The sequence below is a fragment of the Bos grunniens genome, chromosome 21 (genome assembly GCF_055505025.1).
Source record: "Bos grunniens cultivar Pamir isolate PY7600 chromosome 21, Bosgru_T2T1.0, whole genome shotgun sequence".
Lineage (NCBI taxonomy): Eukaryota > Metazoa > Chordata > Mammalia > Artiodactyla > Bovidae > Bos > Bos grunniens.
This window is the reverse complement of record NC_141185.1, coordinates 3,488,856-3,502,171: the sequence shown is the minus strand read 5'-3', so window position 1 is coordinate 3,502,171 and position 13,316 is coordinate 3,488,856. Positions and strand designations below refer to the sequence as shown.

The 13,316-nt window shown below is 49.1% G+C and overlaps 2 protein-coding genes and 1 non-coding gene across 8 annotated transcripts in view; 2 read left to right on the top strand and 1 right to left on the bottom strand.

Moving 5' to 3' along the window:
- Positions 1-4,807, top strand: part of ZNF839 (zinc finger protein 839) — a 23,555-nt gene extending 18,748 nt beyond the window's left edge. For 2 of the 4 annotated variants that reach the window (XR_015149388.1, XM_086362845.1), the window contains exon 8: positions 4,660-4,807. Coding sequence is in view for 2 of the 4 variants with exons in the window: in XM_086362845.1 (XP_086218971.1) it covers positions 4,660-4,691 (32 nt within the window). In the remaining 2 variants the exon portion in view is untranslated. Of the gene's footprint in view, positions 1-2,595 lie in introns of all 4 variants that reach the window. The other 2 variants (XR_015149389.1, XM_086362844.1) reach the window with 2 other exon arrangements.
- CINP (cyclin dependent kinase 2 interacting protein) overlaps positions 1-13,316 on the bottom strand; it is a 14,698-nt gene extending 1,382 nt beyond the window's left edge. Inside the window, exons 1-4 of one of the 3 annotated variants that reach the window (XM_086362857.1) lie at positions 12,306-13,316; positions 8,425-8,593; positions 6,194-6,323; positions 171-300 (exon numbers count right to left, since the gene is read on the bottom strand). In XM_086362857.1, the coding sequence (XP_086218983.1) occupies positions 171-300; positions 6,194-6,323; positions 8,425-8,593; positions 12,306-12,342 (466 nt within the window). In that variant the 5' untranslated portion in view covers positions 12,343-13,316. The remainder of the gene's footprint in view (positions 1-170; positions 301-6,193; positions 6,324-8,424; positions 8,594-12,305) is intronic. The other 2 variants (XM_086362856.1, XM_086362859.1) reach the window with 2 other exon arrangements.
- Positions 7,212-7,328, top strand: LOC147348920 (U5 spliceosomal RNA). Its single transcript, XR_015150805.1, has one exon. It is a non-coding gene; the product is annotated as a U5 spliceosomal RNA (small nuclear RNA).

Sequence of the window (13,316 nt, the reverse complement as noted above, 5' to 3'; positions counted from 1 at the left end):
AATTAAAGCCAAGAAGAAACACTCATCTAAGATGCCTCCATCTCCCTCCCTCCCAATGGATCCTTCTGAATTGACTTTCAAAGTCTTGTCAGCTTTAGAGGGCCAGATCTAAATGGCATGAAATGCTCTCAGGATCTACCCTTGAAAAGCAGGCACAAAGAACGACTTACAAAAATGAGCTGTGGGCCATGTGTGGAAGAGCGGGGGGCGCTTTCTCTCCTCCCCATGATGGTAATCCTCTAGTTCACAAACGCCCTTGGTGGTTGAAGACAGCTTTTCCATCTTCATCTGTATTTTCGTCTGAAAAAGATATTAACTTAGACTATGAGAATATTATTGGAAATTCAGTCTTAGATTCAGTAACTCTGAAGATTTCAAAGCTAAGAAATGTAAGTCTGTTGAGAGGTAAGTCCAATAACTCAACACCATTCACTCCGTGTGCAGCAAACTTCTGGGAGATGGAGGTGAACGGTTGCTTTGATTACACAAGTTTGGTTTACTTCAGTAATAAACCCTGGATCTCCATTGCTGGAGAAGAGGAAGCTTGCTGAGCACTAGCTCTCTGAACATCACTCACTTTTTAGCACCGAAGACCTAGAGGGGTGGCAAGGCAGGCTCTCCCTTTCATGGAATGAAAGACAGGAGAAGAGGCATGAAATGAGCTCACCTCTGACTCTGATGAACTGCCTTTGAGTTTGATGCCAAAAACTCAGCCTCTGTGCACCAGTGCTGAATCAAATCTCAGACAGAGTTTTGGGTGAAGTAGAAATGAACAGCTTTATTGCTTTGCCAGGCAAAAGAAGACATGGCAGCCTCTTGCTCTTAAAAACTGTGTGTCTGCGGCCCAGGGGTATTTGACGAGGAGTTTTACAGCCACAAGGGGTGGGGTTGCCAATAAGATTAGGGTGTGTGTAGGGCCTGGTCTCAGGTGGTCAGGCCTCCTAATCTTGATGAGTTTCTTGGGTCCCTTTAATCTTGCCTCAAGTAGTTTCTTGACTGCTCCTCTCTAAATTAGCAACTGCTGGAATCCACCCTTTGGAACTCAGGGAAGGTCAGGGAGGCTGGAGTCTTTTTTTAAAAACAAATTATTTATTCATTACAATTTTATTTAATGGTTTTTGGCTGTGCTGGGTCTTTGTTGCTGTGGGGCTTTTCTCTAGTTGCAGCGAGCAGGTTGGGGGGCACCCTCTGGTTGCGGTGCTCGGGCTTCTCACTGCAGTGGCTTCTCTTGTTGCCAAGCACGGGCTCTAGAGCAGAGGCTCGGTAGTTGTGGCTCACGGGCTTAGCTGCTCGGCGGGATGTGGGATCTTCCCAGACGAGGGATCGAACCCATGTCTCCTGCATTGGCAGGCGAATTCTTTACCACTGAGCCTCCAGGGAAGCCCCGTATTTATTTATCTGGCTGTGCCAGGTCTTAGCTGCAGCACTTGGGATCTCTGATCTTCGCTGCAGCACGTGGGATCTAGTTCCCCAGTCAGGGATTGAACCCGGGTCCCCTGCACTGGGAGCGTGATGTCTTAGCCACTGGACCACCAGGCAGGTCTCGAGCCTGGGGTCTTGCCTACAAACAAGAAAGGTGGGACAAAAAGGCTTCCGTGTCCTGCTTGGTTTCAAGTTCACTGAGACCTCTGAGGCTTGGTTTCATTGTTGATAAAACTGTAATAACAAAAGGCAGCCCAGCATGCTGCACACGGGGAGGCAACAGCGAGCACGTGAGCTGACGGTGCCTTGGTGCACGTCAGGAGCTTGCTGCAGTGGGGCCCAGCCCAACAGACTGCCTGCTAACACAGGGGCCAGGGGACTAAGCGAGTGCCTGCGGGGCGCCCGGTCGGAGCCACGTCAGTGTTTGTGAAGACAAACACGTGCAGTGACCAAGCTTTCGGATTTCAGTAGCATAGGTCTGTGTGCGTGCATGTTAAGTCACTCCAGTCATGGACAACTCTGTGTGACCCCATGGACTGTAGCCCACAAGGCTCCTCTGTCCATGGGATTCTCCAGGCAAGAATACTGGAGTGGGTTGCCATGCGCCCCTCCGGGGGATCTTCCTAACTCAGGGATCGAACCCGGGTCTCTTATGTCTACCTGCATTGGCAGGCAGGTTCTTTACCACTAGCGCCACCTGGGAAGCCCCATTGTAGGGTCTGCTGCTGCTGCTGCTAAGTTGCTTCAGTCATGTTCGACTCTGTGCGACCCCATAGACGGCCACCCACCAGGCTCCCCCACTCCTGGGATTCTCCAGGCAAGAACACTGGAGTGGTTGCCATTTCCTTCTCCAATGCAGGAAAGTGAAAAGTGAAACGGAAGTCGCTCAGTCGTGTCCAACTCTTAGCGATCCCCTGGATTACAGCCTACCAGGCTCCCCCGTCCATGGGATTTTCCAGGCAAGAGTATTGGAGTGGGTGCCATTGCCTTGGCCCTAAGTATGAAGTTAGCTTTATGTACACAGCGGGGTGTAAGAAAAGCTCTACCAGTCATCAAAATCTTAATTCCCTGCACCTGGTCCTTCAAGCACTCTCTAACTACATGAAGCGGCTGAACTAAATTTAGCTAACATTAGTTTTTAAAGGACCAGACTCTGTTCCCAAATCTTTCCAGGTTCGATATTTCATTTGGCCCGACGCCAGGAGGTAGGACTCATCACTTCCGGATGACAGCTGGGAAAATTCTCAAGGTTGCTGAGCTCGGGACGAGGCCAGGCCTCGACATCCCATCCCCAGCCCTGCCCTCTGCGTCCTGCGGCAGCTTCCCGCTGCCACCTAATGCTTAAAAGAGCTGATGAGCCCAAGGACAGCAAAGGAAACCCCGGAGGCTCCAGCCTGGGCCGGAGGGGCCAGCTCCATCCGGGGGCTCATTCAACAATAACGACACCAAAATCACACACGCCACAGCCCTGAAGTGACACGCTCGCAGCGCCACGTCCCTCCTAAAGGCAAGAGCCCTCACTGCGAAATGTTCGTCCAGCTGAGGGACACGGACACCTCCACCCTCCACCAAGGCCAGATTCAAGGACAAGTCAAGCCTGGGAAACCATTCTCTCTAAAGGCTGGAGGAAAACAGGAATAATGATATCAATATTCTCGTAACATCAACTTTGGTTTTGAAACTGAGAACTAATTCTCAAACTACTTTATGTTTTTTTTTTGGCCATGCTATGCAGCTTGCAGGATCTTAGTTCCCCAACGGGGGATTGAACCTGGGGCCCACAGCAGTGAGAACTGAGTCCTAACCACTGCACCACCAGGGCAGTCCCTTGAACCACTTATTCCATTTAAAATAGAACAAACCCACTGGGGCAGAGAGCTCGGGGCCTGACAGCTAGCACCCAGGGTCAGCCCAGGCTGTCTGAAGGAAGCCGATGGCGCCCACTCCAGTGCTCTTGCCCGGAAAATCCCATGGACGGAGGAGCCTGGCCCAGGCTGTCTGAAGGAAGGCAGTGGCACCCCACTCCAGTGCTCTTGCCTGGAAAATCCCATGGACGGAGGAGCCTGGCCCAGGCTTTGTCTGAAGGAAGGCGATGGCGCCCCACTCCAGTGCTCTTGCCTGGAAAATCCCATGGGCGGAGGAGCCTGGCCCAGGCTTTGTCTGAAGGAAGCCAATGGCGCCCCACTCCACTACTCTTGCCTGGAGAATCCCATGGATGGAGGAGCCTGGCCCAGGCTTTGTCTGAAGGAAGCCAATGGCACCCACTCCACTATTCTTGCCTGGAAAATCCCATGGACGGAGGAGCCTGGTGGGCTGCACTCATGGGGTCGCTAAGAGTCGGACACCAATTCACCTTCACTTTTCACTTTCATGCATTGGAGAAGGAAATGGCAACCCACTCCAGTGTTCTTGCCTGGAGAATCCCAGGGACGGGGGAGCCTGGTGGGCTGCCATCTATGGGGTCGCACAGAGTCGGACACGACTGAAGCAACTTAGCAGGCCTTGGGAACTAGAGCCACTGTGGGGCATGCGGTCACCTCAAACCTAGCGGCCATTTTCAGCTGCCCTGCTGTGGGTGGAGGGGCCACGGACAGGACGTGTCACCTGCTCAGTCCATCAGGCTGGGTTTTCTGGACCTTGACTCAGGTCTGACACCCCCCCAGGCCACCCCTCCTCTGCACAGTCAGCGGGGCTGGGGAAGGGGGTCCCATGGCACCAGACAGCCACGCGAGAACAGGGAGAATGGGGACCACGCAAGCAAAACCAGTCAGTCCCTCCTGCCTTGCCTGAAATGGGAGGCGAACAGCCTCTTCCCCTTGTTCCTGCCCAAGCCCTCCTTCCCCACCGTGGTGTGCATATGCACAGAGTTATAAATGAGGGAACTGCGTGCTAAAGAAAGCCAAATGGCATTTAGAAACAAAATCCTTCCCAGGGTTTTTACGTTTCGTAAAAGTCACGTTAGCATGTGCCTGAAGTGTTTCTCGTTCTGATCCAGCTGGGGGTTCTGTGAGATGTTTTGTGTGGAGAGGGAGGCGGTAGGCCACGGATGATGAAGTTCTGGTGCAAGTGTTGCCACGTCGACCAACAGACGACAGCCTGGCTGCCTGTCCTTAACTTTGTTGAAAGCATTTCAGTATACACATGGAACTATATTCTATATGCCGTAACACACCATAATGGAAAAGGATATGAGAGACAGTATGTGTACATGTGTAACTGAATCACTTTGCTTTACAGCACAAAGGAACACAATGTTGCAAACCAACTAGACTTCAAGGAAACAACAGAAACTGACAAGTACAAGCTAAGAGTGACCAGAAATAAACAATAAAAACTGACAAGTACAAGCTAAGAGTGACCAGAAATAAACATTTCAATATAGGAACTTAGCCATCCAGTTTTTTCGCTTTCAAGCAATGTGTGCACTGGTGTTTTGTCCAAACAAAACCACTTGCCAAAATCAAACGGGTTGATGTGGGGGAAAACATTGATTACTCTGCTTGTGTCGATTCAGGAAGCCTAGGTCCAGAAGCTGAGGTCAATGACCCAATTACTGGAGACACAGCAGTGACCACAGAGATGCGACAAAGCAAACACCTACACGCCTTCCCCTCCAGCCTTCCTAGCAGTGGGAGTGCTGAGAAGGGATCAACGACACAGGCCTGTTTCTGCCTGAGGATCAACGACACAGGCCTGTTTCTGCCTGAGCACCGCCTGCGAGGGGTGGGGCAGGTGGGCAACTGTTTCTTATCACAGCACCACCCGAAGGCGGTGTTACAAACCAGGACAATCACAAAACCCTGATCTTTACTTAGAGGAGACAGATAGCTCCCCCCCACCCCACCCCCGCAGCAAAATATCCTGAAGACAGTAGTGCATTTCGATCAAAGGAAAGGCGAAACCAAGATGTCCTTGGTGCCCTATTTATTTTTCTCATTTTCATGTTTCAGAAGCCATTACAGCTTATAAAGGATGTGCTTCTTTTCTGAAAAACTCATAAACCTATAGTCTGCCTTTAATAGGCGGAATCCTGACTTTGAACAAGTGGTATCTTGAAGAAATACAATGATACTCGACATATGCTGTTTAAAAAGATAAGGAAGCATGTAAAGCATTAGAAACACATCAAGAAATGTTAGAACATATAGACGCTCTATGTGGAGAAGCTTTAGTTATCTGTGTTGAAGATGTGTAAAACCCTATCCCTGTGTCTGGCTGAGACGAGGGTGTTTCGTCCACACGAGGTGGCCAGCGTGGTGGGTACCGACATCCAGCCTTGAGTTAAACAACACTTCAGAGCATCTCTTATGGGTGAGATCAGGGCTCTCAGGCCAGATCCAGCTCCATCTATTTTTGGGTGTCCCTTGAGCTAAGAATGGGTTTTACATTTTTAAGTGGTTGAAAAAAAAATCAAAAGCAGAATATTTCATGTGACACATGAAAGCTGTATGAAACTCACAGCTCAGCGTCCATAAGTAGAGCCCTGCTGGCACGCAGTGGTGCCCACTCGCCTCTGGACGGCTGCTGAGTAGAGGCGAGCAGCCCGCAAGCCTAATTTGCTTCCTGTGGGGACCGGGAGCAGGGACACTGCCCTGCGACATGCCGATCAGAAGGAAGGTCAGGACAGCATCTCGGAAACCAGATTTATGGGGCAGGCAGAGCAAGAGACCACCGAGGAGGTGGAGGAGGGACAAACAAAATCTCGGAGGAGGGAAGTGTGGAACCCTGCCGGGCGCCGGCGCACACTCGCCCCGGGGCGGCGACACCTTACCAAGCCTTCCAGGGTGGCCTGCAGCTCCTCGCACAGCGTCTCGAGCTCCCTGCTGTATTCCGGGTGCTCCTTTTCGGCACCGTCGTCAGAAGTCAGGCCGCTGCTCGCTAATTCTATCTTGTCTTTGCTCCTGAACCAGATGGAAAAGCAGGAACAGAACACACTCCATGAGGTTGCCTCCCTTCATTAGGATGAACCCTAGAAAACTCAATATCCATGGACATGTGTCATCATCGACTGTTTGCACCGGTGTCATTTCACATCATCATATTTACATGTTATTTACGCACACAAGGAATATGTCCATCCACTGCTCGATTCTGCCCTAGAACAAAGTCAGTTCAATCCAGCCCTGTGGCGTCTTCAGTGGACAAGACATGGTCATTTCCTCAGAGCCCGCCAGCTAGGAATGCGTTTTGTAAATGGAAAGCTGTGATCCATGGCACCTGAAATTAATCTAGTGGCTCCACAATCAACATTTAAGTGAGAAAATGAAACATTAGAAGATTATCAGAGAAGATCTTCTCGTTGTTCTTCATTTTGTAGACCAAAAAGTTTTAAAAAAGATTTTTGGAGCATACTTGATTTACAATGCTGTGTTAGTTTCTGCTGTACAGCAAGTGAATCAGCCATACATACACATATAGCCACTCTTTTTTAGATTCTTTTCCCATCTAGGCCATTACAGAGTATTAAGTAGAGTTCCCTGAGCTATATAGTAGGTCCTTATTAGTTATCTATTTTATTTACAGTATGTGTGTGTGTATGTATCAATCCCAAACTCCCAGTGTATCCCACCCCCCACCTCCAACTTCAGAGAGCATCTTATGGAGTCAGGTAAGAACTGCTTCATGGAACTTGCTGAGCAGGAGAAGGGACCAGAGGGCTGACATGTCTGATGTGCTTGGGAGAGCTGGCGAGGGCCAGGGGTCCAGCCCAAGAAGTTAAGACTCTAGACTCCGGCCGGTAGACAAAAGATATGCAGCTCTGAGAAATCAAAACTACTATATATAGATCCACACTCATGTTTCTCTTCAGGTCATTTAAATCTTTCGCCTTTTACTAAAAGATTTCCATGGGTAGGAACAAGCTTGAGTCTTGATTAAATTTTTTGAGGCCTTGCGTAAGCCAGGCTGATTAAAAAAAAAAAAACAAAACCCAAACTAAAAATATATATACAGGAAAATGCAAAGAATAATAAAGCAAATCTTTCAATCAGAACTGGTAACTGCCAACAATTTCTTCATTTTCTTTTGTCTACAGTTTCTCTTTTGTCTTTTTAAAAGAACTTGCTAAGGGAAAACACACTCCAGCATGTCTCCTCTGCTCTGAACACCCCACTGGGTGTTCTGACCACGTCTGGCTCCTGGTCACCATAGGGAGATAACCAGGGCAAGGTCTGGGAGGGTCTCAAGCCCAGGGGCTTCTCTCCCTGTGGCATCAGGGCCCAGGGAAGCGTTCAGGTTCCCCAACCTAGAAGCTACCCAAACCCCTGTCCTTCCAGGTTTTTATGGAGGCTTCCTTACGAAGTCACAATTGATTAAATGATTGGCCATCGGTGATTAACTCAACCTCCCCAGAGTGCAGGTGAGGGGGCGGGGCTGACAGTGCCAACTCCAATTGCACGGCTGGTGTCCCCCTCCTTAGGGGTTTTCCAAAAAGCCCCCTTATTAACACAGGCTTGGATGTCTTAGGAAGGGGCCTGTTATGACCACAGGGCACTCCTTAATCATTCTGGAGCTAATTCAGGAACTGGAGGACCAAAGAACAAGTATTACTATAACTAAAGATTCTTCCGTAGGTCAAGTCCCTAAGGAAATCATAAGCGTTTTAAGAGCCATGTGCCAAGAACAGGGACAAAGGCCAAATCTATGTATTTTCTAGTGATAGTCACAACACCACAGAAATAAAAAGCAGCAGTCTGGAGATGAAGTGGAACCTGCCCCACCATCCCATTCAGTCCTCCCAGAAGGTACCAGCGCCTGAGTCTGTCTCCTCCCAATCCATTTTGATAATTTGACATGCAGATGTAACCACAAACGATTTGTAGCATAATTTTGTTTCTAAAACGCACGTACCCTTCACACCTGCACGCACTGTTCTATCAGTGCTTGTTCACTTTGTTTATCCACGTTGCTGGAGGCTACCTGGCCCACTCTAAAAGACGCCCATCAAGCGTCTGCCCGATCACTAAGGCCGAAGCGCACAGAACGTGTTCTGCCAGTACTTACGACAAGCTGATTTTCATGTTGGCGATACTGTTTGCAGTAGCAAAACCTCCATCGTTGAGGGTTTCCCACTTCAGGATTAAATTATGCCAGTCGGCCGCATTGTCCTTAATTTTTCTTGCACTGACAGATAAGACAGGTTTTCTTGGCGTTACAGTTCCAAGAGTCTTTGCTAATAAGGAGGAAGAGAAACATCACTTTATGAAATTCAAGATCACAGTTGGGGGGAAAATGGTCCTTGTGATTTGCGACAGTAAGACTATTTAAAACACTACATCGACTGGACAGATCCTGTTGTGAAAATGAAGACGTGCGGACGAATGTGAAAGTTTCTGGGACGAGACAAAGAGAATTGTTTCTACCTTAAAAGTCTCGGCAGATATAGCCGAGTCCTCTCGAAGCCTCCACACTTTCACGCTGAGCGCTCTGTGATGTCAATGTGAAAGTCGCTCAGTCGTGTCCAACTCTGCGACTCCATGGACTGTAGCCTGCCAGGCTCCTCTGTCCATGGAATTCTCCAGGCAAGAATTCTGGAGTGGGTAGCCGCTTCCTTCTCCAGGGGATCTTCCCAACCCAGGGATGGAACCTAGGTCTCCCACACTGCGAGCACTGTGACCACTTGGTGAAGGTCGGGATGGAGGCAGAGCTGTAACTTTGTGCTGCCAGGCTCTGATTTCCCTGCCTTGGTGCTCCCATTCTCTAGCCTCAGGCACTCTGATACCTGGCATTTGCTCCGAGCCCTGTGGGTAACTGGTGCTAGTCACTCCAACACTGACACGGCTGGACCCCAGAGACGCAGTGACGGTCTCGATGCTGCCAACGCAGGAGGAGGTCCAAACTCTTTCAGGACCTGGCTCCCTCTTGGCCTCGCTGCAACCCCCACCTTGAAGCCCCTCAATCTCTAACTAAAGTCAACTACTTGTAACTCTGGAAAAGTCCTCTGCATGTGCAGTTCTCTCTGCTAGAAAGTTCTTTCCTTCCTGAAAATGATGCTGCCCATATCCTGGGACCCACCCAGACCCCAGCTCCTGTGGGAAGCAACACCCAGACTACTCAGGCTGTCTGGCCCTCCCACCCCTCTCTTCTTCTCTACTTAGAATCCCTCAGGGACTTCCCTGGTGGCCCAGCCCAGGTTCGATCCCTGGTCAGGAAACTAGATCCCACATGCCACAAATAAAGATCCTGCATGCTGCAATGAAGATCGAAGATCCCTCGTGCCGCAACTAAGACAAACACAGCCAAAAAACCAAAAAATCCTACAAAGGCATCTCATGGCCCACAGGATAAGGTCCAAATTCTCAGAGAGGTCCGTAGGAATCCAGGACACACAATTGTTTGGAGTATAGATTCTAAAGACCAGGCTGACTGGGTTTGAATCCCAGCTCTGTTACAGCCACCTGTGCAATCTTGGGTAAGTTAGTTAACCTCTCATGGTTTCAAAGTGTCCATCCGTAAAATGAAGATAAACTACATCTACTTCTGAGTTAAGTGAAGATGAGATAATATATGCAAAGCTGTGTGGGCCTGGCACATGGCAAGTATCCAACACAGTATGTGTTACCTCAAGGGCCTCTCCAGTGTTTTTTCCACCACCACCAAGCGGTGCACTCAACCCTGACACTGCCTACTGGGAGTCAGCATCAGATTCCACAAGTTAACGGCTCAGTCCTGTAAGACTCCTCTCCCCTCCCTCCACTTCAGATCCCAGCTTCAAGTCCAGGTGGCCACCTGTGCCTCTGACCTACAGGCTCCCCTCCTGAGGTTTGATTAACTTGTTAGAGTGGCTCACAGAGAGCTCAGGAAAACATCCTCCTTACTAGGCTGCCAGGGAGAGCCAGATGGGAGCGACGCGTTGGCCGATGCATGTGGGCAGGGGAGCAGAGCGCTCTCCCAGCACCCCCAGCCGCTCACCAACCTGAACGTTCTCACAACCCTTCATTCCTGAAAGTTCTCACAACCCTTCACTTTTGTTTTTTTATGGATGCTTCGTTACTTGGGCACAACTGATTAAATGAGTCACCGCTGGGGCTGATTTAACTCCAGCCTCTCTCCCTTTCTTGGAGACGGTGGTTGAGGTGGGTGGGACTGAAAGTTACAACTCTAATCACACGGGTGGCCCCCCCTTGACAACCAGCCCCCATCCTCAGGCTACCCAGGGGCTTCACTTTTAAATATCATTGATTTTTTTCATTCATTCTTTATTTAGACAATTGTCCAGTATTTGCTGAAACCTATATGCAGGTCAGGAAACAACAGTTAGAACTGGACATGGAACAACAGACTGGTTCCAAATAGGAAAAGGAGTACATCAAGGCTGTATATTGTCACCCTGCTTATTTAACTTATATGCAGAATACATCATGAGAAATGCCAGGCTGGAAGAAGCACAAGCTGGAATCAAGATTGCTGGGAGAAATATCAATAGCCTCAGATATGCAGATGACACCACCCTTATGGAAGAAAGTGAAGAGGAACGAAAGACCCTCTTGATGAAAGTAAAAGAGGAGAGTGAAAATGTTGGCTTAAAGCTCAATATTCAGAAAACTAAGATCATGGCATCTGGTCCCATCACTTCATGGGAAATAGATGGGGAAACAGTGGAAACAGTGTCAGACTTTATTTTTGGGGGGCTCCAAAATCACTGCAGATGGTGATTGCAGCCATGAAATTAAAAGACACTTATGCCTTGGAAGGAAAGTTATGACCAACCTAGATAGCATATTGAAAAGCAGAGACATTACTTTGCCAACAAAGGTCCATCTAGTCAAGGCTATGGTTTTTCCAGTGGTCATGTATGGATGTGAGAGTTGGACTGTGAAGAAAGCTGAGTGCCGAAGAATTGATGCTTTTGAACTGTGGTGTTGGAGAAGACTCTTGAGAGTCCCTTGGACTGCAAGGAGATCCAACCAGTCCATCCTAAAGGAGACCAGTCCTGGGTGTTCTTTGGAAGGACTGATGCTAAAGCTGAAACTCCAATACTTTGGGCACCTCATGTGAAGAGTTGACTCATTGGAAAAGACTCTGATGCTGGGAGGGATTGTGGGTAGGAGGAGAAGGGGACGACAGAGGATGAGATGGCTGAATGGCATCACTGACTCGATGCATGTGAGTCTGAGTGAACTCCAGGAGTTGGTGATGGACAGGGAGGCCTGGTGTGCCGCAATTCATGGGGTCGCAAAGAGTCAGACATGACTGAGTGACTGAACTGAACTGAACTACATTACACCAGACATGGGCAAGGAAGTGCGTGAACTACGCAGACCAGGGCCACTTCCATAGAACTTACTTTCCAAAGAGGAGGTGGATAACAATTAGGTGATTATCCGTTTGTTTGTTTGTTTTTCCTTTTTGGCTGCACCATGCGGCATGTGGGATCTTAGTTCCCAGACCAGGGACTGAACCCAAGTTCCCTGAACTGAGTCTTAACCACTGGACCGCCAGAGAAGTCCCTATGATCATTAGCTTATATCATAAATGCCAGAGAATAAAACAGGATCTTGTGTTAAGAGCGAACCCCGAAGACATTGTCATTTAGGCTGAAACCTAAATGATGAAAAGTCAACAGCAAGGACCCTAAGTGAGAATGAGCTTGGTGAGTGTGAAACAAGACCCATGTGGCCAGAATGAAAAGGAGAAAGAGGGAGCAGTAGCTGAGGAGGCAGTCAAGACAGCCAGAAAGTGTTAGGCCAAGGTAAGGCATTTGGGTTTATTCCAAGTCAATGAAAAGCAAGCAGGAAGCTTTGAGTAGCTACATGACCTGACATAGGTTTTTAGAAAGTCACTTCCACAAAGAAGTCTTCTTGGATCCCAAGGTTAGGTTAGGACTTACTGCACTCTATACCTGAACACCCTTGACTTCATGAAGTTTCATTCATGACACTCACCAACGCAGTGTATTTGCTTGTTTAATGCCCAATACATTCCTTGACAGACAAAGTTCCACCACAGTAGCGACTAAGGCTGTCTTGTTCCCTCTTACAACTTCAGCACATAGTGAAGGAAAGTCGCTCAGTTGTGTACGACTCTTTGCGACCCCACGGGCTATACAGTCCATGGGATCCTCCAGGCCGGAATACTGGAGTGCGCTGTAGCCTGTTCCCTTCTCCAGAGGGTCTTCCCAACCCAGGGATCGAACTCAGATCTCCCGCATTGCAGGCGGATTTTTTATCAGCTGAGCCACAAACGAAGCCCTCAGCACATAGTAGGTGCTGACTAGAATGTGTTAAATGGAGAAAAAAATCTCTTACCGCCTGTACCACAATCTTCTAAGGAGTTCCCTTACCGAATAGGGGCTCCTTGAGGGCGAGGAGCACGTGAGAGTCATTATCTGTTTGCCCCAAAACACAGCACATATTTAGGAACCAAAAACAACGCTCTGACTTCAAGGAACTCAAACGAGATCAGGTATCAGCCACAGAGCAGGACAGCAGCATAGCGGGTATCTTTCTTATTCTCTCCAAGCCTCGACTTCCCACCTGTTGATGACACTTCAAGGTATCGTGGTGAGGCTCAGTGAGCACTCGCTGAATGACAGCTTTTGTTACAAGCAGAAAAAACTCTGTGGCCAGGAACTCTGACTGACGGGATTTCAGAGAAAGCGCTCTGCTGTTGCTAATTTATAACGACAATTTGAGTGTCAGGATCTGCTGACGCTCTTTTGATTATTTTGGCAAAACTGACTTCCAGACCGACTGCGGAGCCTGTGCCGGGGCCAGCGGGCTGGACCGGGGCCAGGCACGAATCGGCACGCAACTAGGGAAACTTCCGGCCGCGGGTCCAGCTCCAAGACCAAACGGCACCACTCGCACCCTCCCGCTTGGGAAAACTGGCCCTTCTCACGCACCTTCCATGCCTTCCGCAGGGATCCCGGGAAAGAGATCCGAAGCCCCGCCTAT